This window comes from Salvelinus alpinus, chromosome 12 (assembly GCF_045679555.1).
Source record: "Salvelinus alpinus chromosome 12, SLU_Salpinus.1, whole genome shotgun sequence".
NCBI classification, from domain to species: domain Eukaryota; kingdom Metazoa; phylum Chordata; class Actinopteri; order Salmoniformes; family Salmonidae; genus Salvelinus; species Salvelinus alpinus.
Genome location: NC_092097.1, coordinates 52,428,487 through 52,454,243, shown reverse-complemented (window position 1 = coordinate 52,454,243; position 25,757 = coordinate 52,428,487). Strand labels below are relative to the sequence as shown.

Here is a 25,757-nt window from a genome sequence, read left to right as displayed (position 1 = left end):
AAGCATATTTCAACCCTGCAGGCGCGACACAAAACGCAAAAAATATATATATAATTCATGCCTTACCTTTGACAAGCTTCTGTTGTTGGCCCACCAATATGTCCCATAAACATCACAAATGGTCCTTTTGTTCGATTAATTCCGTCGATATATATCCAAAATGTCCATTTATTTGGCGCGTTTGATCCTGAAAAACACCGGTTCCAACTTGTGAAACGTGACTACAAAATATCTCAAAGGTTACCTGTAAACTTTGCCAAAACATTTCAAACTACTTTTGTAATACAACTTTAGGTATTTTTTTACAAAAATAATCGATAAAATTGAAGACGGGATGATCTGTGTTCAATACAGGATTAAAACAAACTGTAGCTAGCCTTCTGGTCATGCGCCTCTAACAAACAGGACACAACAAGTGACCCTGATTAAAAATGGCCGAATTTCTTCATTACACAAAGGAAAAACCCTCAATCAATTTCTAAAGACTGTTGACATCCTGTGGAAGCGGTAGGAACTGCAAGAAGGTCAATTAGAAATCTGTATTCCCAATGAAAATCCATTGAAAAGAGAGTGACCTCAAAAAAAAAAAATCTGAATGGTTTGTCCTCGGGGTTTGGCCTGCTAAATATGTTCTGTTATACTCACAGACATGATTCAAACAGTTTTAGAAACTTCAGAGTGGTTTCTATCCAAATCTACTAACAATGTGCATGTCTTATCTTCTGGGGATGAGTAGCTGGCAGTTGAATTTGGGTATGCTTTCATCCAAACGTGAAAATGCTGCCCCCTATCCTAGAGAAGTTAAACAGGTCAACATTCACAAGGCCGCAGGGCCAGACAGATTACCAGGACGTGTGCTGCGAGCATGCGCTGACCAACTGGCAAGTGTCTTCCCTGACATTTTCAACCTCTCCTTGTCCGAGTCTGTAATACCAACATGTTTTAAGCAGACCACCATAGTCCAAGAACACTAAGACAACCTGCCTATATGACTACCGACCTGTAGCACTCACGTCTGTAGCCATGAAGTGCTTTGAAAGGCTGGTCATGGCTCACGTCAACACCATTAGCCCAGAAACTCTAGACCTATTCCACTTTGCATACCGCCATAACAGATCCACAAATGATGCAATCTCTATTGCACTCCACACTGCCCTTTCCCACCTGGACAAAAGGAACACCTATGTGAGAATGCTATTAATTGACTACAGCTCAGCGTTCAACACCATAGTGGCCTCAAAGCTCATCAATAAACTAAGGACCCTGGGACTAACACCTCCCTCTGCAACTGGATTCTAGACTTCCTGACGGGCCACCTCCAGGTGGTAAGGATAGGTAACAATACATCCGTCACGCTGATCCTCAACACAGGTGCCCCTCAGGGGTGCGTGCTCAGTCGCATCCTGTACTCCCTGTTCACTCACGGCCAAGCACGACTCCAACACCGTCATTAAGTTTGCAGATGACACAACAGTGGTAGGCCTGCTCACCGACAACGGCAAGACAGCCTATAGGGAGGAGATCAGAGACCTGGCAGTGTGGTGCCAGGACAACAACCTCTCCCTCAATGTGATCAAGACAAAGGAGATGATTGTGGATTACAGTCGTGGCCAAAAGTTTTGAGAATGACACAAATATTAATTTCCACAAAGTTTGCTGCTTCAGTGTCTTTAGATATTATGGAATAGTATGGAATACTGAAGTATAATTAAATCAAATCAAATCAAATCAAATCAAATTTTATTAGTCACATACACATGGTTAGCAGATGTTAATGCGAGTGTAGCGAAATGCTTGTGCTTCTAGTTCCGACAATGCAGTAATAACCAACAGTAATCTAACCTAACAATTCCACAACTACTACCTTACACACACACACAAGTGTAAAGGGATAAAGAATATGTACATAAAGATATATGAATGAGTGGTGGTACAGAACGGCATGGCAGATGCAGTAGATGGTATAGAGTACGGTATATACGTATGAGATGAGTACTGTAGGGTATGTAAACATAAAGTGGCATAGTTTAAAGTGGCTAGTGGTACATGTATTGCATAAAGATGGCAAGATGCAGTAGATGATATAGAGTACAGTATATACATATGAGATGGGTAATGTAGGGTATGTAAACATTGTATTAAGTGGCATTGCTTAAAGTGGCTAGTGGTACATTTTTACATAATTTCCATCAATTCCCATTTTTAAAGTGGCTGGAGTTGAGTCAGTATGTTGGCAGCGGCCGCTAAATGTTAGTGGTGGCTGTTTAACAGTCTGATGGCCTTGAGATAGAAGCTGTTTTTCAGTCTCTCGGTCCCTGCTTTGATGCACCTGTACTGACCTCGCCTTCTGGATGATAGCGGGGTGAACAGGCAGTGGCTTGGGTGGTTGTTGTCCTTGATGATCTTTATGGCCTTCCTGTGACATCGGGTGGTGTAGGTGTCCTGGAGGGCAGGTAGTTTGCCCCTGGTGATGCGTTCTGCAGACCTCACTACCCTCTGGAGAGCCTTACGGTTGTGGGCGGAGCAGTTGCCGTACCAGGCGGTGATACAGCCCGACAGGATGCTCTCGATTGTGCATCTGTAGAAGTTTGTGAGTGCTTTTGGTGACAAGCCGAATTTCTTCAGCCTCCTGAGGTTGAAGAGGCGCTGCTGCGCCTTCTTCACAACGCTGTCTGTGTGGGTGGACCAATTCAGTTTGTCCGTGATGTGTACACCGAGGAACTTAAAACTTTCCACCTTCTCCACTACTGACCCGTCGATGTGGATAGGGGGGTGCTCCCTCTGCTGTTTCCTGAAGTCCACAATCATCTCCTTTGTTTTGTTGACGTTGAGTGTGAGGTTATTTTCCTGACACCACACTCCGAGGGCCCTCACCTCCTCCCTGTAGGCCGTCTCGTCGTTGTTGGTAATCAAGCCTACCACTGTAGTGTCATCCGCAAACTTGATGATTGAGTTGGAGGCGTGCATGGCCAAGCAGTCGTGGGTGAACAGGGAGTACAGGAGAGGGCTCAGAACGCACCCTTGTGGGGCCCCAGTGTTGAGGATCAGCGGGGTGGAGATGTTGTTACCTACCCTCACCACCTGGGGGCGGCCCGTCAGGAAGTCCAGGACCCAGTTGCACAGGGCGGGGTCGAGACCCAGGGTCTCGAGCTTGATGACGAGTTTGGAGGGTACTATGGTGTTAAATGCTGAGCTGTAATCGATCAACAGCATTCTCACATGGGTATTCCTCTTGTCCAGATGGGTTAGGGCAGTGTGCAGTGTGGTTGCGATTGCGTCGTCTGTGGACCTATTGGGTCGGTAAGCAAATTGGAGTGGGTCTAGGGTGTCCGGTAGGGTGGAGGTGATATGGTCCTTGACTAGTCTCTCAAAGCACTTCATGATGACGGAAGTGAGTGCTACGGGGCGGTAGTCGTTTAGCTCAGTTACCTTAGCTTTCTTGGGAACAGGAACAATGGTGGCCCTCTTGAAGCATGTGGGAACAGCAGACTGGGATAAGGATTGATTGAATATGTCCGTAAACACACCAGCCAGCTGGTCTGCGCATGCTCTGAGGACGCGGCTGGGAATGCCGTCTGGGCCTGCAGCCTTGCGAGGGTTAACACGTTTAAATGTTTTACTCACCTCGGCTGCAGTGAAGGAGAGCCCGCAGGTTTTGGTAGGGGGCCGTGTCAGTGGCACTGTATTGTCCTCAAAGCGGGCAAAAAAGTTGTTTAGCCTGTCTGGGAGCAAGACATCCTGGTCCGCGACGGGGCTGGTTTTCTTTTTGTAATCCGTGATTGACTGTAGACCCTGCCACATACCTCTTGTGTCTGAGCTGTTGAATTGCGACTCGATTTTGTCTCTGTACTGAGACTTAGCCTGTTTGATTGCCTTGCGGAGAGAATAGCTACACTGTTTGTATTCGGTCATGCTTCCGGTCACCTTGCCCTGGTTAAAAGCAGTGGTTCGCGCTTTCAGTTTCACGCGAATGCTGCCGTCAATCCACGGTTTCTGGTTTGGGAATGTTTTTATCGTTGCTGTGGGTACGACATCGTCAATGCACTTCCTAATGAACTCGCTCACCGAATCAGCATATTCGTCAATATTGTTGTTGGACGCGATGCGGAACATATTCCAATCCGCGTGATCGAAGCAGTCTTGAAGCGTGGATTCAGATTGGTCGGACCAGCGTTGAACAGACCTGAGTGCGGGAGCTTGTTGTTTGAGTTTCTGTTTGTAGGCTGGAATCAACAAAATGGAGTCGTGGTCAGCTTTTCCGAAAGGGGGGCGGGGGAGGGCCTTATAAGCGTCGCGGAAATTAGTATAACAATGGTCTAGTGTTTTTCCAGCCCTGGTAGCACAATCGATGCTTTTCACAAGCATTTCATAAGTGTCAAAGGCTTTTATTAACAATTACATGAAGTTGCTGCAAAGAGTCAATATTTGCAGTGTTGACTCTTCTTTTTCAAGACCTCTGCAATCCGCCCTGGCATGCTGTCAATTAACTTCTGGGCCACATCCTGACTGATGGCAGCCCATTTTTGCATAATCAATGCTTGGAGTTTGTTAGAATTTGTGGGTTTTTGTTTGTCCACCCGCCTCTTGAGGATTGACCACAAGTTCTCAATGGGATTAAGGTCTGGGGAGTTTCCTGGCCAAGGACCCAAAGTATCGATGTTTTGTTCCCCGAACCACTTAGTTATCACTTTTGCCTTATGGCAAGGTGCTCCATTATGCTGGAAAAGGCATTGTTCGTCACCAAACTGTTCCTGGATGGTTGGGAGAAGTTGCTCTCGGAGGATGTGTTGGTACTATTCTTTATTCATGGCTGTGTTCTTAGGCAAAATTGTGAGTGACCCCACTCCCTTGGCTGAGAAGCAACCCCACACATGAATGGTCTCAGGATGCTTTACTGTTGGCATGACACAGGACTGATGGTAGCGCTCACCTTGTCTTCTCTGGACAAGCTTTTTTACGGATGCCCCAAACAATCGGAAAGGAGATTCATCAGAGAAAATGACTTTACCCCAGTCCTCAGCAGTCCAATCCCTGTGCCTTTTGCAGAATATCAGTCTGTCCCTGATGATTTTCCTGGAGAGAAGTGGCTTCTTTGTTGCCCTTCTTGACACCAGGCCATCCTCCAAAAGTCTTTGCCTCACTGTGCGTGCAGATGCACTCACACCTGCCTGCTGCCATTCCTGAGCAAGCTCTGTACTGGTGGTGCCCCGATCCTGCAGCTGAATCAACTTTAGGAGACCGACCTGGCGCTTGCTGGACTTTCTTGGGTGCCCTGAAGCCTTCTTCACAACAATTGAACCGCTCTCCTTGAAGTTCTTGATGATCCGATAAATGGTTGATTTAGGTGCAATCTTACTGGCAGCAATATCCTTGCCTGTGAAGCCCTTTTTGTGCAAAGCAATGATGACGGCACGTGTTTCCTTGCAGGTAACCATGGATGACTGAGGAAGAACAATGATTCCAAGCACCACCCTCCTTTTGAAGCTTCCAGTCTGTTATTCGAACTCAATCAGCATGACAGAGTGATCTCCAGCCTTATCCTCGTCAACACACACCTGTGTTAACGAAAGAATCACTGAAATGATGTCAGCTGGTCCTTTTGTGGCAGGGCTGAAATGCAGTGGAAATGTTTTTTGGGGGATTCATTCCATTTGCATGGCAAAGAGGGACTTTGCAATTAATTGCAATTCATCTGATCACTCTTCATAATATTCTGGAGAATATACAAATTGCCATCATACAAACTGAAGCAGCAGACTTTGTGAAAATGAATATTTGTGTCATTCTCAAAACTTTTGGCCACGACTGTACAGGAAAAAGAGGACCGAGCACGCCTGCATTCTCATCGACGGGACTGCAGTGGAGCAGATTGAGAGCTTCAAGTTCCTTGGTGTCCACATCACCAACAAACTAACATGGTCCAAGCACACCAAGACAGTCATGAAGAGGGCACAACAAAACCTATTCCCCCTCAGGAGACTGAAAAGATTTGGCATGGGTCCTCAGATCCTCAAAAGGTTCTACAGCTGCACCATCGAGAGCATCCTGTCTGGTTGCATCACTGCCTGGTATGTCGACTGCTCGGCCTCCGACCGCAAAGCACTACATAGGGTAGTGGGTACAGCCCAGTACATCACTGGGGCCAAGATTCCTGCCATCCAGGACCTCTATACCAGGAGGAAGGCCCTAAAATTGTCAAAGACTACAGCCACCCTAGTCATAGACTGTTCTCTCTGCTACCGCACGGGAAACGGTACCGGAGCACCAAGTCTAGGTCCAAGACAGCTCTAAACAGCTTCTACCCCCAAGCCATAAGACTCCTGAACATCTAATCAAATGGCTACCCAGACTATTTGCATTGCCCCCCTCCCTCACACACCCCTGCTTCTCTCTGTTGTTATCATCTATGCGTAGTCACTTCTGTCTGGCCCCAGCGTTCCGTTAGCGGAACTCCTCCCACATTCCACTGAAAAGGCAGAGCGCGAAATTCAAAAAATATTTTTTCGAAATATTTAACTTTCACACATTAACAAGTCCAATACAGCAAATGAAAGATACACATCTTGTGAATCCAGTCAACATGTCCGATTTTTTAAATGTTTTACAGCGAAAACACCACATATATTTATGTTAGCTCACCACCAAATACAAAAAAGGACAGACATTTTTCACAGCACAGGTAGCATGCACGAAACCAACCAAACTAACCAAGAACCAACCAAACTAACCAAGAAACAACTTCATCAGATGACAGTCCTATAACATGTTACACAATAAATCTATGTTTTGTTCGAAAAATGTGCATATTTGAGGTATAAATCAGTTTTACATTGCAGCTACCATCACAGCTACCATCAAAAATAGCACCGAAGCAGCCAGAGTAATTATAGAGACCAACGTGAAATACCTAAATACTCATCATAAAACATTTCTGAAAAATACATGGTGTACAGCAAATTAAAGACAAACATCTTGTGAATCCAGCCAATATTTCCGATTTTTTAAGTGTTTTACAGCGAAAACACAATATAGCATTATATTAGCCTACCACACAACCGCATTCATACATCAAGGCACGTTAGCGATAGCAATAGGCACGTTAGCGTTAGCGAATAAACCAGCAAAAGATATTAATTTTCACTAACCTTCATAAACCTTCATCAGATGACAGTCCTATAACATCAGGTTATACATACACTTATGTTTTGTTCAAAAATGTGCATATTTAGAGCTGAAATCAGTGGTTATACATTGTGCTAACGTAGCATCTTTTTCCCAGAATGTGCGGATATTTCTATTAGACTCTCACCTATTCTGACCAAATAACTATTCATAAACATTACAAAAAAATACATGTTGTATAGGAAATGATAGATACACTAGTTCTTAGTGCAATCACAGTGTTAGAATTCTAAAAATAACTTCTTTACGACATAAGGCTTACGTTATGGCGAGATAGTGACCAAAACCTGGGCGCAAAACTAATAGTACACAGTTCGACAGATATATGAAATAGCATCATAAAATGGGTCCTACTTTTGATGAGCTTCCATCAGAATGTTGTACAAGAGGTCCTTTGTCGGGAACAATCGTTGTTTGGTTTTAGAACGTCGTTTTTCCCTCTTGAATTAGCAAGCACACTCGCCAAGTGGCGCGAAGCTCTCCTTCCTGAACAAAGTCACACAACGCAACACGCCTAACGTCCCGAATAAATTTCAATAATCTAATAAAACTATATTGAAAAAACATACTTTACGATGATATTGTAACATGTATCAAATAAAATCAAAGCCGGAGATAGTAGTCGCCTATAACGACAGCTTTTCAGAAGGCAATTCCAGGTCCATCCTCGCTCTTTCCAGAAAACAGGAAATGGGTGACTCGTCGTGCCAAGAGGATTTATTCCACCTCAGACCAAGATAAACACTTAATTTCTTCTCTCACTTCCTCTTGACATCTAGGGGAAGGTGTATGACGTGCATGTATACTAATACGTATCATGCCCATTTATAGCCAGGCCCTTGAACAGAGCATCGATTTCAGACTTTCCACTTCCTGGTCAGGAAGTGTGCTGCCAAATGAGTTCTGTTTTACTCACAGACAAAATTCAAACGGTTTTAGAAACTAGAGAGTGTTTTCTATCCAATAGTAATAATAATATGCATATTGTACGAGCAAGAATTGAGTACGAGGCCGTTTAAATTGGGCACGATTTTCCCCCAAAGTGAAAACAGCGCCCTCTGTCCTCAACAGGTTAATAACTCTACCTACATGTACTTATTACCTCAATTACCTCGTCCCCTGCACATTGACTCTGTACTGGTACCCCCCTGTATATAGTCTCGCTATTGTTATTTTACTGCTGCTCTTTAATTACTTGCTACTATTTTTTCTTATTCTTATTCTTATTTTTTTAACTGCATTGTTGGTTAGGGGCCTGTTGTATTTGGCGCATGTAAACAGTGCATCCAAATACCTGTTGTATTTGGCACGTGACTAATTCAATTTTATTTTATTAAATGATCAGTGTTTACACTATGGTGTAAACTAGTTTAATTCTAAGTGTTTACACCATAGGGTAAATAAACTAGCTTAGTTATCAGTGTTTACCAGTGGTGTAAAAAGTACCCAATAGTCATACTTGAGTAAAAGTAACGATACCTTAATAGAAAATGACTCAAGTAAAAGTCACCCAGTAAAATCCTACTTGAGTAAAAGTAAAAAAGTATTTGGTTTGAAATATACTTAAGTGTCAAAAGTAAATGTAATTGCTAAAATATACTTAAGTATCAAAAGTAAAAGTAAAAGTATAAATCATTTCAAATTCCTTATATTAAGCAAACAGCACGATTTTCTTATTTTGTTGTTTTTTACAGATAGCCAGGGGCACACTCCAACATTCAGACATCATTTACAAAGAAAGCATTTGTGTTTATTGACTCAGCCAGATCAGATGCAGTAGGGATCACCAGGGTCGTTCTCTTGATAAGTGCGTGATTTAGACCATTTTCCTGTCCTGCTAAGCATTCAAAATGTAACTAGTACTTTTGGGTGTCAGGGAAAATGTATGGAGTAGAAAGTACATTATTTTCTTTTGGAATTTAGTGGAGTAAAAGTAAAAGTTGTCAAAAATATAAATATGAGATGTTAAAAATGTTAGTATGTAGCTTACTCTGACTGACGGAGCCATCAACAGAGATCTGTTATCTAGCTCGATGAATTTAGGTCTATAACCTCCATTGTTAAGTGAAGAGTCAGACTGCAAACATTTAGGAGCTGACAGTGGGTGACAATGAGAACGTTTTTTCTGTTTGCAGTCCTGTGAATCTGGTACCCAACAGCTTTATTAGATATTGCCTAGTGTAGACTTGGTAAACTTTATTTATCCAGGTTGTATATCCTTGATAGGCTACCTGTAATCTCGGTTGGAAAGTGGACAGTCTGAGGGTTACTACTACTACAAATGGTCTTCTGAACAGGAAAGGATGATCAGACCAGAGGCACAGTCCTTTGTGCTGTTGTCTGTGCCCAACAATGTTTGTACCATGTTTTGTTCTGCTACCATGTTGTGTTGCTACCATGTTGTTATGTTGTGTTGCTACCATGCTGTGTTGTCATGTGTTGCTGCAATGCTATGTTGTCATTTTAGGTCTCTCTTTATGTAGTGTTGTGTTGTCTCTCTTTTTATTTCATTTATTTTTATATTTAGCTAAATATTATATGATACTACAGATATAAATCTTCTACAGATATAATCCCTCCACAGATATAATCCCTCCACAGAGATAATCCCTCCACAGAGATAATCCTACTACAGATATAAACCTTCCACAGATATAATCCCTCCACAGATATAATCCTACTATAGATATAATCCCTCCACAGATATAATCCTACTACAGATATAATCCCTCCACAGATAAACCTTCTACAGATATAATCCCTCCACAGATATAATCCTTCTACAGATATAATCCCTCTACAGATATAAACCTTCTACAGATATAATCCCTCCACAGATATAATCCTACTACAGATATAATCCCTCCACAGATAAACCTTCTACAGATATAATCCCTCCACAGATATAAACCTTCTACAGATATAATCCCCCCACAGATATAATCCTTCTACAGATATGCCTCCACAGATATAATCCTTCTACAGATATAATCCCTCCACATATATAATCCTACTACAGACATAATCCCTCCACAGATATAATCCCTCCACAGATATAATCCTACTACAGATATAATCCCTCCACAGATACAATCCCTCCACAGATATAATCCCTCCACATATATAATCCCTCCACAGATAATAATCCTACTACAGATATAATCTCTCCACAGATATAATCCTTCTACAGATTTTTTATTTAACTAGGCAAGTCAGTTTAAGAACAAATTCTTATTTACAATGACGGCCTACCAAAAGGCAAAAGGCCTCCAGTGTGGACGGGGGCCTGGGATTAAAAATAAATAAATAAATATATATATAAACTCAGCAAAAAAAGAAACGTCCTCTCACTGTCAACTGCGTTTATTTTCAGCAAATTTAACATGTGTAAATATTTGTATGAACATAACAAGATTTAACAACTGAGACATAAACTGAACAAGTTCCAAAGACATGTGACTAACGGAAATGGAACAATGTGTCCCTGAACAAAGGGGGGTTCGAAATCAAAAGTAACAGTCAGTATCTGGTGTGGCCACCAGCTGCATTAAGTACTGCAGTGCATCTCCTCCTCGTGGACTGCACCAGATTTACCAGTTCTTGCTGTGAGATGTTACCCCACTCTTCCACCAAGGCACCTGCAAGTTCCCGGACATTTCTCGGGTGAATGGCCCTAGCCCTCACCCTCTGATCCAACAGGTCCCAGACATGCTCAATGGGATTGAGATCCAGGCTCTTTGCTGGCCATGGCAGAACACTGACATTCCTGTCTTGCAGGAAATCACTCACAGAACGAGCAGTATGGCTGGTGGCATTGTCATGCTGGAGGATCATGTCAGGATGAGCCTGCAGGAAGGGTACCACATGAGGGAGGAGGATGTCTTCCCTGTAACGCACAGCGTTGAGATTGCCTGCAATGACAACAAGCTCAGTCCGATGATGCTGTGACACACCGCCCCAGACCATGACGGACATCTCCACCTCCAAATCGATCCTGCTCCAGAGTACAGGCCTCGGTGTAACGCTCATTCCTTCGACGATAAACGCAAATCCGACCATCACCCCTTGTGAGACAAAACCGCTACTCATCAGTGAAGAGCACTTTTTGCCAGTTCTGTTTGGTCCAGTGACGGTTGGGTTTGTGCCCATAGGCGACGTTGTTGCTGGTGATGTCTGGTGAAGACCTGCATTACAACAGGCCTACAAGCCCTCAGTCCAGCCTCTCTTAGCCTATTGCGGACAGTCTGAGCACTGATGGAGGGATTGTGCGTTCCTGGTGTAACTCAGGCAGTTGTTGTTGCCATCCTGCACCTGTCCCGCAGGTGTGATGTTCGGATGTACCGATCCTGTTCAGGTGTTGTTACACGTGGTCTGCCACTGCGAGGACGATCAGCTGTCTGTCCTGTCTCCCTGTAGCGCTGTCTTAGGCGTCTCACAGTACGGACATTGTAATTTATTGCCCTGGCCACATCTGCAGTCCTCATGCCTCCTTGCAGCATGCCTACGGCACGTTAACGCAGATGAGCAGGGACCCTGGGCATCTTTCTTTTGGTGTTTTTCAGAGTCAGTAGTTAGTTAGTGTCCTAAGTTTTCATAACTGTGACCTTAATTGCCTACCGTCTGTAAGCTGTTAGTGTCTTAACGACCGTTCCACAGGTGCATGTTCATTAATTGTTCATGGTTCATTGAACAAGCATGGGAAACAGTGAACAATGAAGATCTGTGAAGTTATTTGGATTTTTACGAATTATCTTTGAAAGACAGGGTCCTGAAAAATGGACGTTTCTTTTTTTGCTGAGTTTATAAATATAGGACAAAACACACATCACCACAAGAGAGACAACACTACATAAAGAGAGACCTAAGACAGCAACATAACAAGGCAGCAACACATGACAACACAACACAGCATGGTAGCAACACAACATAACAACAACATGGTAGCAACACTACATGGTACAAACATTATTGGGCACAGACAACAGCACAATGGGCAACAAGGTAGAGACAACAATACATCACACAAAGCAGCCACAACTGTCAGTAAGAGTGTCCATGATTGAGTCTTTGAATGAAGAGATTGAGATAAAACTGTCCAGTTCCAGTGTTTTTTGCAGCTCTTTCCAGTCACTAGCTGCAGCGAACTGAAAAGAGGAGCGACCCAGGGATGTGTGTACTTTGGGGACCTTTAACAGAATGTGACTGGCAGAACGAGTGTTGTATGTGGAGGATGAGGGCTGCAGTAGATATCTCAGATAGGAGGGAGTATAATCCTTCTACAGATATAATCCTCCTACAGATGTCATAGTTGGTACTCGTAACAGTCTATTCTATTCTTGGCCGTGTTTATGTGCCAAATTGAATGTGGTGATTGGCTACCCAACACACGGCAAGCGGTACCGGAGTGCCAATTCTGGGATCAAAAGGCTCCTGAACAGCTTCTACCCCCAAGCCATTAGACTGCTGAACAGTTAATCAAATGGCTACTCGGACTATTTGCATTGACCCCCTTTTTTACACTGCTGCTACTCACTGTTTATGATCTGTGCATAGTCAATTTACCCCTACCTACATGTACATATTACCTCGACTAACCTGCACCTCCGCACATTGAATCGGTACCGGTACCCCCTGTATATAGCCTCGTTATTGTTATTTTATTGTGTTACTTTTTACATGTATTTTTTATTTACTTTTTTTTAACAATTCTGCATCGTTGGTTAAGGGCTTGTAAGTATTCACAGCAAATAAAATGTTATTTATTTGATTGATTTATTCTCCTGAGAGGTGAGGAAGGATAGAGGTGAGGAAGGCTAGAGGTCCCTTACATCCAGAAACAAACCCATTGCCATTGAGCTGCCCATCTCCTTTGCACTGTGAAGATCTGGGGCGGTATCAGGCATCTGAGAGTAGAGGTGGTCTAGGTCCCACCTGCCCATTTAACCAACCTGGACTCAGGGGTAGACGTAACATAATAAATGTAAATCTGGGTCCCTCTAATTAGTAAGATATGTTACATTTCATATGGTATGTATTAATTTGTGGATGCCATCATTCATTTTGTATGATATGTTACAAATTACAATTCGTATGATATGTTATAAATTGCAATTCATATAATATGTTACGATAACCTACCCTCTAATGGAACAAAACAGTTTCCCGGATTCACATGAACTATCTTACGTGTAGTCTATGGGACCAGACTGATACAATCTTCAAAATGTATGCCTATTTTAAAACATCATTCCTACTTGGAGACACTTTATGAAAAAGGGCACTAAAAGTATGACAAATGTGGTGAAATGCCCACAATATCCAGAGCCACTATGAAAAGCCTACAATTGAACTCTTCATCATCACAGGACTTTGTTTTTTGATTTCAACCTAACTAAGCCCCAAAACTCTCAAAAGTGCAACCGTTTCCATGCTGTGTCATTTTGTCATTCCCATTTTCTCAGTGACAAGGGTCTGTTATACATGTTTACTCTCTCCAGCAGTTTTATAGCTATAATTGACAAACCTGATTTGAATTGCAGGCAACCTGTGTATTGCGGGTGGGCTGTAGCCTAGCTACAACAGAGGAATGATGTAACGTTGACTGTGTAATAACTGCCTAACAACACCGGCCATAGCCAGCCCTGACAACTGTCATCAAGTTCTGATGTACAGTCACTGAGTGTCTGCCAAAGCTATTACATCAAAGAGATAATGAACTTACTTTATTTATCGATTTCGATGGTTTGCATTGATTGATTGATTTAACCTTTATTTTTTATCAGGGAGTCATACTGAGAGCAAGGTCTAAATGACAGAAAATACACACATCAATATAAATACAAAATAGCAAACAGAAAGAAAAACACGGTCATAAAAAAAAAAAACATTAATCAGTAATTAGGTCCTCAATCATCTTTCTGAACTGCCCGAGAGGCACCAGAACATAAACTTTAAGAACATTTTGAAGATTGTTTCATAAATAAGTTGGAAGAAACCTAGAATGAGTTGGCTTGCTCCAGTGACAGGCAACCAGACAGACAACAGGTTAGCTTAGCTAGCTAGGGTGGGCAAACCTCCCAAATGACCTTAGGGTCTTAATCAATTCCAAGTACACTTCCTTTCAATTATTAAATATTCGAGTAGTTTTTGTGGCTGCAAAGACTCTGGCACGGCCGGGCGAGTGTTATCTTCAAGAAAGAGTTGATGAACGTAATGATATGAGTTAAAAAAACAGACAGTACGTACCTCTCAAATAGTATTCTGACCGCAAAGATCCCCAAAGCCAGCGGTAAGACAGAGAGCAAGTGACTGGCTTTTGGATACTCCACCCCGGGCGCTGGGTCTGCAAGGTCCGCCCAAGTCACATTATGTGGGAGCCAAAATCTCTCGTTCCAAAACCAGGCTGAAAGAGCAGCCATGGTCACCAAAAGTGGTTTCAATTAAATAAATATATCCTAAGGAAAAACTTGAGAAACGTTTCCACCGCCGTGCCTCCGTTTCGTGCCCCTGACGTGATGGACTTCTTGGATTAAGGAAGTGAAATGGGCCACGGCCCCACCTCCCGCCCGCTATTCAGAGGTATCATTGATGGAATACTGTTACTTTGCCAGTCCGCAGCCACCTAGCTAGCTAGCGTTCTTGTCAAAATAAGAGATAATCAATAATAATCCGTGATTAAAATCGTGTGCCCATAATAGGTGAATGTGTGATGTATGTAGAAAATTGTCTTGACCCCCAGACTTGACTTTAAAAGTTGAACAAGAGAAGGCCACCACCAAGCGGCCATCCATAGTATTACAAGGGAGACGTTCTGAAATGTCATGATTACCCCACATTTCAATCAACCGACAGCAAGAGACAAATACAGCGCCACCTCACACCAAGTGTGAATTAATTGTCAGGTGGGCGTACCATGATCATCTAACGTAGTTATTTAATTAGCCTAAAATAAATTCCCAACCATGTGGATTGACTTCAAATTAAATGTTTGCCGATAATTGTTGTCATCAGCAGCCTACGCTTTAACCTAATGCACCATGTCCGATTACCATATCTTAAGGACATTATCAAAATAAATATTTAACTTATTCATCGTCTGTTATCAACATTAAAAGGGTATAATAGGCATTTTATCTAAGAAAATGTCCGAACAAATTAGCCATTTTCATTCGCTATAGAAATACACGTAAGCCTAAGAACGTAAATGCTGAGGATATGGCTTTTGCAAGCGCCAACATCCCTCCAAAAAAAGAGACAATTCCCAAATGAATGTGCATTCATTAACATACGTAAAGAACGGAGGCACAGTCTGGTAAAAAATATATATGTGCGTCTCCATAATAATGGAGGAATCCACTGACACACAAGACCAATATGTTCTTCACATTTTGTAGGAGAGCTAGGTGAAGAAGAAGACGTTCAAAATGGTTCTGGCTGATACAGGCAGAGAACTATTCAACAGTGTTCCCGAGAACCTGCGCTTTGTGGAGACAGAAAAATACTCCATATACTGCCGTCTTTACCGAGTTGGAGAAGTTGTTGGGGGCTTATTTCTATAGCTAATGAAAATATGTCAGCCATTTATGTTCTGAAAATAGTCTACAAATCCCACTCTACATTTTCTGTTATAAATATGCCCTTCATATCCATATGTATTGTAACGACCCTGGGTTTATAAGATTTATAGTAATTTATAATAATAATAATAATTTATAATAAGGTTTATAATAATCTATTGCTAAATTACAGGTTTTGCAGAATATATTGTTTTCTGCAAAGAGCGTCCCAGCAGGTTATTGGCGTGCTCTTTTTTTAAGCAATATTCAGATTTTGAATTGTTTATATTTTCTGGTTGTCTCTCCCCTTTAACTGTCCTAATTGCCCCATTTTTATAACCTCCACGATCAGCGATTGAGTCTGTTGGAAAGGATCAGTTTGAGCAAAGTGAAGTGTAGAATAACTGATCTACAAACAGTAGGTCTACGCCACCCCTGGTTTAGGAGACCCCACACACCAAACGCTCACGCACAACCCGACGAGACAGTTTGTGTCAAGTAAAGCATCGGTTCTTAACTGGATTTGCCTCGGGACACAAATTGAACCAGGTTGTCTCAGTCAAGAGACTCCACTACCCCAAAATAATCTGCAAAATACAGTATTTAAAACTATTTTTTATGCAATATTGATAGTAAAAGTAGCAAATATATGACAAGGGAATAACATTCCCACTTCTTTCATTGTCCATAATTACATTTTAAAATGTTATTCTTGATGAAGAATGTTAATAAACTCACTGGCTTGAGACCAAGTGGCGCAGTAGTCTAAGGCACTGCATCTCAGAGGTTTGAATCCAGGCTGTATCACATCCGCCCGTGATTGGGAGTCCCATAGGGTGGCACACAATTGGCCCAGTGTTGGTCGGGTAGGCTGTCATTGTAAATAAGAATTTGTTCTTAACTGACTTGCCTAGTTATATACCTTTTCTCACAAATGTACAATGTAGAAAATAGTAAAAACACAGAAAAACCCTGGAACGAGTATGTGTGTCCAAACTTTTGACTGGTGGTCTAAGGTCTAAGGCACTGGTGCAGCGGTCTAAGGCACTGCATCTCAGTGCGAGAGGCATCACTACAGTCAGTGGTTCGAATCCAGGCTGTATCACATCCGGCCGTGATTAGGAGTCCCATAGGGCGGCGCACAATTGGCCCAGCTTTGTCTGGGTTTGGCCGGGGTAGGCCGTCATTGTAAGTAAGAATTTACTCTTAACTGCCTTAACTTGTTAAATTAAAAATTGCACCGTTATTGTGCTATTATCATCATACTGTATCATGACTATGGCCAGTTGTTCTTTGCAGGTCTTTTTCGCCAGTAATTACAGCATTATCCACTGGCTTGCAGCAGGCAGAAAATCCTAGGATATTCTCTTTCAGCGTTTCTCAACTAATTGGCCGTGTCACAAATTTGGGTCGGGGGACGTTTTGAATGGGTGTCAGAGTATTATTTTTTTAATGTTTTAAATGAAAAAATACTCCAGTCTGAACAAAAACAACTTAAACCAGGTAGAACGTGTGTAGAAATGATAATGAACTTAAATAATAATTATTCAATCACAGTATTTTCCTTTTTTGCTAACACTTTACGGTCATAACCATGTCATAGTAGCTGACATAACACATACATTTAGACCTGTTTTGACATAAATTGCGTTATTTTATGGCTGGTTATGACACCTACATAAGAGTGTCAAAACCTACAAAACCTACCACACAACAGTTTCTAACAAGTTAGGTCAGCTGTTATGACATTCTATGACATGCTATGACTGTATTATGAAGTATTTAATGCTGGTAGTAGTTACTAATAGTTTACTATTTACTGTTGGTAGTAGTTACTAATAGTTTATTATTTACTGTTGGTAGTAGTTACTAAGAGTTAACTATTTACTGTTGGTAGTAGTTACTTATAGTTCCTGGCCTATCAAGCCTAGAAACATAACTCATTCTCAGAAGATTCTAAAGTCAAACTCATCCACTATATATTCATATATAACTGTAACTCACTTGTCCACCAGGCCCTTCTTCTTCAGAATGTGGTTGACTTCAGCTGCAGTGGCTGGACCCTGGAGCTTCTGACCATTCAACATCTCCTTCTCCAACTCCTCAATTGTCTACAAATTGTGTAAATTTGCTTTTTTTATTGAGAAAAGGCGAACAAGGGAGAGCGAGGGAGGTGAGAAAAAAGAGGGAGAACAACAGAGAGAGAGAGAGAGAGAGAGAACCACAGAGAGAGATAGCAAAAGAGAGAAAACAACAGAGCCAAGACCACACTACTCTGTTAGAGGTATGGGTTACTGAGCTAAAGGAGCAACCACCCAACTACACCACCACCAGCCCAGACACAGAGCTTCTACAGGACCAGATCAACCAGTACAGGACCCAGCTGAAGAACTCTGTCCAGGAGCTGAGAGAGAGCCTTACCACAGCGCTTGAGGAGGTAAAGGCCACCGTGAAGAGAGAGCTAGTGCAGGAAAAGGAAGAGATGGTAAAGGAGTTGTCTGTCATCAAGAGGGTGCTGCATCACAGAGAACAGACTGTAGAGACTCCTAGACAGAAGCTGCAGCCCCTAACCACCCCTAACACCCACCCTGACCCACCCTCACCTACAACCCCCCCCCCCCATACCGACAACCCTTTACCCACACCCCCAGTCAACAAGGAGGCTCAAATGGGGACACCTACTACAGAGAGAAGCTCTCTGACACACCTGCACATACCCCTCCTACACAAGCCCTGTGTACCCCAGCCCCAGACCGTAAACCCACTACTCTGGTAAAACCCACTGAGGTGGCCATCCTCCAAGAGGATAGACTCTTCCCCCACCACAAGATGTCCAAAATATGGTGCCCAAAACGCAGGATGCACTCCACATCCTGTCACAGCCTGACTTTGGCACACCAGGCCACATTATTATTCACACCGGCACCAACAACCTACGAGAGGAGCAGGAGAGAGTAGGCAGGCTGGTCAACAGAGTAGCAGAGAGGAGCAGGAGAGAGTAGGCAGCCTGGTCAACAGAGTAGCAGAGAGGAGCAGGAGAGAGTAGGCAGCCTGGTCAACAGAGTAGCAGAGAGAGGAGCAGGAGAGAGTAGGCAGCCTGGTCAACAGAGTAGCAGAGAGAGGGGCAGGACAGAGTAGGCAGCCTGGTCAACAGAGTAGCAGAGAGAGGAGCAGGAGAGAGTAAGCAGCCTGGTCAACAGAGTAGCAGAGAGAGGAGCAGGAGAGAGTAAGCAGCCTGGTCAACAGAGTAGCAGAGAGAGGAGCAGGAGAGAGTAGGCAGCCTGGTGAACAGAGTAGCAGAGAGAGGAGCAGGAGAGAGTAGGCAGCCTGGTCAACAGAGTAGCAGAGAGAGGAGCAGGACAGAGTAGGCAGCCTGGTCAACAGAGTAGCAGAGAGAGGAGCAGGAGAGAGTAGGCAGCCTGGTGAACAGAGTAGCAGAGAGAGGAGCAGGAGAGAGTAGGCAGCCTGGTCTATAGAGTAGCAGAGAGGGCCTCTGAGTGGTTCCCCAACTCCCACATCACCATCTCCACTCTGCTGCCCCGCAAAGACTTTCATCCCCGTACCATTCAGAAAGTCAACGCTGACATCACCAGAGGGTGTGGCCTACTCCCGAACATGCACGTTGCTCACCACCCAACAATCACCCCAGAGCACCTGCACGATTACTCCCACCTGAGGAAGCAGACAGTAGGGATGTTTGCCAAGTCTCTAAAGGACGTGGCACTTGGTAGACAAACACCCCATGCAGCACTGGACAGAGGACCACCCAGAGACCCCTACCAGACCACTGCACCACCAAGGAGCCCCAGGCCCCCTCAACGCCCCACCAGACCCAGCGCACCCCACTGTTGTAGTGTTCTATACTGTTATAGTGTTCTATACTGTTATAGTGTTCCTAACTATGAAGTTGTTAACATTCTTAGCTTAATCCTTTGAAAATAGACACGTATAAAGATTGCGCATCTTCAATATGTACCTATTGTTTCTCTTTAGTGCATTTAACCATGTCACAAGTAAACGCCTTGGGTAGCGAGTTGACACAATTCCAAGTTTGGAAATGCCACACTTTCCTTATTTTATTTATTTTAAGAGGACTATTTCTAATCACATTAGCAATAGTTTGCCTTAGGAAGACGTCTCAATAAATACAGGTACTCATCCTTTAACAGACTTCGCCGTTTGAACAAGTGAGGCCATCAGAAGTGAGGCTATGACCTAGTATGATTAGAATCATTTCAAGAGCAAAAGGTTCATTGAAGCAATACTTACAATTTGGCGACTTTAAGGGCCCCAGAAAACCCATCCTTAACCTCTCACAAGAACAGCTGTCCAGGAAAAACTCCTGGCCCTATAAACATGATATGCTCACCTGCGGGCCAATGACCAGATCCGTCCCCTGGTTGTTATACCATCTCGTGCATCACCTCACTTCTCACAGCAATGAGACAGGTGTGTGTGGTGTTCATAAGAATCCCAGAACTAAACTGTGATGCTGAACATTAGGCAGGTAACAACTTTCATGGAAAGACTACCAGTTTGTGCATCAAATGGTAGAAAACCAGCTTTAAAATCATCCATTCACATCTGACAAGTTATCATGAAGATATCCTTTATTATAGCATAGGATTAAAACATACAGGAAAAAATAGGTTTGGTCAATACGAGAAAAATACAATTTAAGTCTGAAGATTTCAATCAGTCTTCAGTATTATCCTTTACAGGATCGGGGGCAATTCAGGACAATCAGAACGTGGATGGAAATTACAATTTAATATTGAAAAAAAAAATCCCCATTGAAAATAGATGCCGCTTAATTTCAATTCACTTGACTACTGAACTGACAATGAATTGAGTCCAACCATGAAGCTTCATACATCCTTTACATGTCATCATATCTAAAACAGCAATACAACAAGCGGAAGCTTTCGATCATACTATCAAAAAAGATAATTCTTCAATATGTCACATATTGAAGTGTGAACCCAGCTCTATGCTTATCTTCCTCGGTGTTGATGACTTCTGCACACTAACAAATACTAAAGACGAAAACCCAGAGGAGTTCTTCTTAACCGAACAGTAGAACCTTGAATGTTGTTCTCCCTTCCACACGGGGTAAACAAGCAACTTCAGCTCGCTGTTAGGATATAGAGAATGTTCTGGATTAAACCATTGGTATCACTTGAAGGGGAACGTCTTGGGAAAACTAAATCGGGGCATTAGACAATGAGTCAAAATGACGGTCTGCCCTTTAAAAACAGACATTTTTCCTTCACATCAAACCAGATTATTCTGCTCAGTATTTACAAAACTAGATCGACTTGAGGTAATTACTACTAACACTACTTCCTTAAGGTTTAACTTCTAACAATACAAGCTTTAATATAATTCAGAGTTTCAAAACATAAAAAAAGCGTCACAAAAATAGTTTCAAATGAAAATGGCCCCTTAAATGATTAACTAAACCAACAGACTGAATCTTCACAAGCCTGCCTGCCATCGCCATACTTTGAAGTGTTCAGGGGAGAATTTTTGAGGTACACAATATTCTACAACAAGAATTCTAGAATACTCTTGAACCACTAAGAAACGGACAGCCAGCACAGCAATAAAAGACCACTGAATACTCACAACCCTATCAATACCAAACAAACACTGAAAAATCAATTCCAGACCAAAGCCTGAATGGTAGTGTGTGTAGTCTATCACCTAATCAGTTATGAGTTAGTATGGACTCAGAGCAGGTTAGAGACAGTCAACGTATTTAAAATGAACCCAATGCTCTTTCACAAATGGCCAAATGTTAAGACTTAAAATACTCAATATTAGTTATTGTGGAGTAGCATCAATACTTAGTTGGGGGTCATTTCAACCTCACTTAGGCCTGAATATAGATTCAAGATTGGCAACGTGAGAGAGTTCAGCCCAAAAAGGGAATGCATTGAGGTAAGGCATAGAGAGAGACCACTGAGAAAAAATAAGTCAAAAGATCTTTTAGCAGGACAAATATGAAGAGAGAGGAAGTAAAAATCTAACATTGATAATATAACCATAACAGCCTGCTAGGTAACTTTCAAAAAGATATCCTATAGTTACCACCAGCAGTAAAGCAGATGTATATCAAAGATGTTTATCTAAGTTTTTCTCAAATCGGGGGCGTATTAATGAATGTCCCACACTTCTCTTCCTCTTCCCAGAGAGAATGGCCACTTGTTCCTCTGTTGGCCTGTTTTTCTTCAACATCTTCATCTCTAAGTGTTTCTGATTCCCAGGGCTTGTTCCAGCTCCTGCCTCCTCTGCTGGACCTGAAATACATGTTTTATTTATTCATATATTAAAATGCAGATAAAGAAGAAAATGTATTTCATAAATGGAAATTCAATTTCATAAGTGAAAGGAATACAAGGTAATATCAGGCAAATACCAGTACCGTAATATAAATTACAACTGAAAATCTTGTTCAGAGAATGATTTTAAAGTATTTAGTAGGGCAGAAAAAAACGCTTGGTGACACAGAGATGACGACCCTCATGGAGAACGAACGGCAGGAGAGAAGGCTTTACCTACCACGCATCGGGCCGACAGAAACAAACAACTCTCTGGTAAGAAGAAGGGAGGGGGTGTATGCCTTATGATTAACGACTCATGGTGTGATCATAACAACATACAGGAAGTTAAGTCCTTTTGTTCACCTGACCTAGAATTACTTACAATCAAATGCCGACCACATTACCTACCAAGAGAATTCTCTTCGATTATAGTCTCAGCCGTTTATATTCACCCCCCCCCCCCCCAAGCAGATCCCTCGACGGCCCTGAAAGAACTTCACTGGACTCTATGTAAACTGGAAACCATACATTCTGAGCCTGCATTTATTGTAGTTGAGGTCAGTACAGGTGCATCAAAGCTGGGACCGAGAGACTGAAAAACAGCTTCTATCTCAAGGCCATCAGACTGTTAAACAGCCATCACTAACATAGAGAGGCTTCTGTCAACATACAGACTCAAATCTCTGGCCACTTTAATACATTTAATAAAGGTATCACTAGTCACTTTAAATAACGCCACTTTAATAAATGTCTAGATACCCTACTTTACTCATATGTATATACTGTATTCTATACCATCTACTGCATCTTGCCTATGCCGCACGGCCATCGCTCATCCATATATTTATATGTACATATTCTTATTCATCCCTTTACATTTGTGTGCATAAGGTAGTTGTTGTGAATTTGTTAGATTACTTGTTAGATATTACTACATGGTCGGAACTAGAAGCACAAGCATTTCACTACACTCACATTAACATCTGCTAACCATGTGTATGTGACCAATACAATTTGATTTGATTTACCTTGGTGTAAAGCCACGGTGTACACACACACCCACCACGGTACACACACCACTGTACACACACACCACGGTACACACACACACCACGGTACACACACACACCACGGTACACACACACACCACGGTACACACACACACACACCACGGTACACACACACACACACCACGGTACACACACACACACACCACGGTACACACACACACACACCACGGTACACACAAACACACCACGGTACACACAAACACACCACGGTACACACAAACACACCACGGTACACACAAACACACCACGGTACACACAAACACACCACGGTACACACACACACACACCACGGTACACACACAGAACGGTGAGAGGTGAGGACGTTACCTTGGAGTAGAAGTAACGACACACGGCCTCCTGGGCCCAGGGTTGGAAATAGAACTCGGCTCTCCTCTCCTCTTCTGGGTTCGCAACCACATCAGTCATAGTCTGTAAAAATAATATACATTACAAACTTAAAACCTCCTTCAATAAAGCCTACAGGTATAATGTGTAGTGTTCTACGCACCATGCATGTTATCTATATTTATTTTTTCATACAGATAAAAATCCTCAGGCCTATCAACCTTATCCCTATGTCGTGGTTAAAGAGAGACCTCTGGGACCATCTCTGTTTTAACAAAACACATCTTACTTCAGGACTACAAACTACAAGGTTACTGGGCAACCACGCGGAAGGCTGAATGTTCAGGTGGGGGAAGAAAACAACAGCTATGAACTTTGGACTGGACTCAGCTTGAATCACCCCTTGGTTGTCATTGACGGTCCAGTCAGTCTGGTGTTTGGTCCAAGAATCACCTGAACAAACACTACACAGCTAGCTTGTGCTAATGGCTAACCTACATCCATGGCAGCTAGCTAGTGCTAATGGCTAACCTACATCCATGGCAGCTAGCTAGTGCTAATGGCTAACCTACATCCATGGCAGCTAGCTAGTGCTAATGGCTAACCTACATCCATGGCAGCTAGCTAGTGCTAATGGCTAACCTACATCCATGGCAGCTAGCTTGTGCTAATGGCTAACCTACATCCATGGCAGCTAGCTAGTGCTAATGGCTAACCTACATCCATGGCAGCTAGCTAGTGCTAATGGCTAACATACATCCATGGCAGCTAGCTTGTGCTAATGGCTAACCTACATCTATGGCAGCTAGCTTGTGCTAATGGATAACCTACATCCATGGCAGCTAGCTAGTGCTAATGGCTAACATACATCCATGGCAGCTAGCTAGTGCTAATGGCTAACCAAGTCCATGACAACACAAGGAGAGGGTCCTGTTCAGTAAGACACACATCAAAATGTTTCGCAAAATTAAACAGCAATCTGTGTATTTATTGGACACAAGTTCAAGTAGTGTCTCCCAGTTTCACTTAATTTCAATGTATTTTCTTCTTAATGAACATGACCCAAATGCTTTGGGGTGTTATTATGTAAAGGGAAATCAGTAACTGAGCAACACTAGAGAGCTGTGGTTTCCCTGTGCGTTTGTTTACCTTGCAGTAAAGAAAATATAATATTACTGCTCCCCTCATTTCTTTATCTGAAGTATTATGTTTCCTCAGCACCAGTTCTCTTAAGTTTAGTTCATAGTTTACCTTGAGGTCCCTGTACTGTGATCGCAGCCAGTGATTAATGAAGCCCTGGGGGTACCTCCCTGTCTCCACAGTTTTCTCCCTACTGAACTATGCCCCATAGTGGTGTTTCCCTGTTAGTTTACCTGGCGGCCCGTGATCTGTGACCACATCCAATTATGTTAGTCCTAAATATTTCATCAACTAAAAGCATTGCATTTGGAACAAATCACTCAATAAACCCTAAAACTCAACTAAATATTGTGATGAATAATGTGGAAATTGAGCAAGTTGACTTGGAGTAACCCTGGATTGTAAACTGTCATGGTCAAAACATATTGATACAACAGTAGCTAAGATGGGGAGAAGTCTGTCCATAATAAAGCGCTGCTCTGCCTTGTTATCAAAGCTATCAACAAGCCAGGTCCTACAGTCCCTAGTTTTGTCACACCTGGACTACTGTCCAGTCGTGTGGTCAGGTGCCACAAAGAGGGATTTAGGGAAATTACAATTGTCTCAGAACAAGGCAGCATGTCTGGCCCTTAAAAGTACACAGGGAGCTAACATTAATAATATGCATGTCAATCTCTCATGGCTCAAAGTAGAGGAGAGATTGACTTTATTGCTACTTGCATTTGTGAGAAGTATTGACATGTTGAATGCACCAAGCTGTCTGTTTAAACTACTAGCACACAGCTCAGACACCCATGCATAACCCCACAAGACATGCCACCAGGGTTTCACAGTCCCCAAGTCCAGAGCAGACTAGGGGAGGTGCACAGTACTACATAGAGTTCCATGTAGTCATGGCTCTATTCCACATCAGGTGGAAGCAGTAAAATTAGATAAAAAAATACATTATGGAACAGGGCCCCTGTGAAGAGATACACACGATAACATGTACACTATACACACACGTACACATGGATTTTGTGTTGCAGATATGTGGTAGTAGAGAAGGTGCCTGAGGGCACACACTTAATGTGTTGTGAAATCTGTTCTGTCATGTAATGTTTTAAATTGTATATAACTGCCTTAATGTTGCAGGACCC

At 42.6% G+C, this 25,757-nt stretch overlaps 2 protein-coding genes across 4 annotated transcripts in view; both read right to left on the bottom strand.

The window, feature by feature from the left end:
* Window positions 1-14,916, bottom strand: part of cers5 (ceramide synthase 5) — a 68,924-nt gene extending 54,008 nt beyond the window's left edge. The window contains exon 1 of one of the 3 annotated variants that reach the window (XM_071336794.1): window positions 14,428-14,916. In XM_071336794.1, the coding sequence (XP_071192895.1) occupies window positions 14,428-14,600 (173 nt within the window). In that variant the 5' untranslated portion in view covers window positions 14,601-14,916. The remainder of the gene's footprint in view (window positions 1-14,427) is intronic. The other 2 variants (XM_071336792.1, XM_071336793.1) reach the window with 2 other exon arrangements.
* Window positions 14,917-20,329: 5,413 nt separating this feature from the next.
* LOC139536335 (SWI/SNF-related matrix-associated actin-dependent regulator of chromatin subfamily D member 1-like) overlaps window positions 20,330-25,757 on the bottom strand; it is a 38,433-nt gene continuing 33,005 nt past the window's right edge. The window contains exons 11-12 of the mRNA XM_071336791.1: window positions 23,461-23,562; window positions 20,330-22,039 (exon numbers count right to left, since the gene is read on the bottom strand). Coding sequence (XP_071192892.1) covers window positions 21,986-22,039; window positions 23,461-23,562 — 156 coding nt within the window. The 3' untranslated portion in view covers window positions 20,330-21,985. The remainder of the gene's footprint in view (window positions 22,040-23,460; window positions 23,563-25,757) is intronic.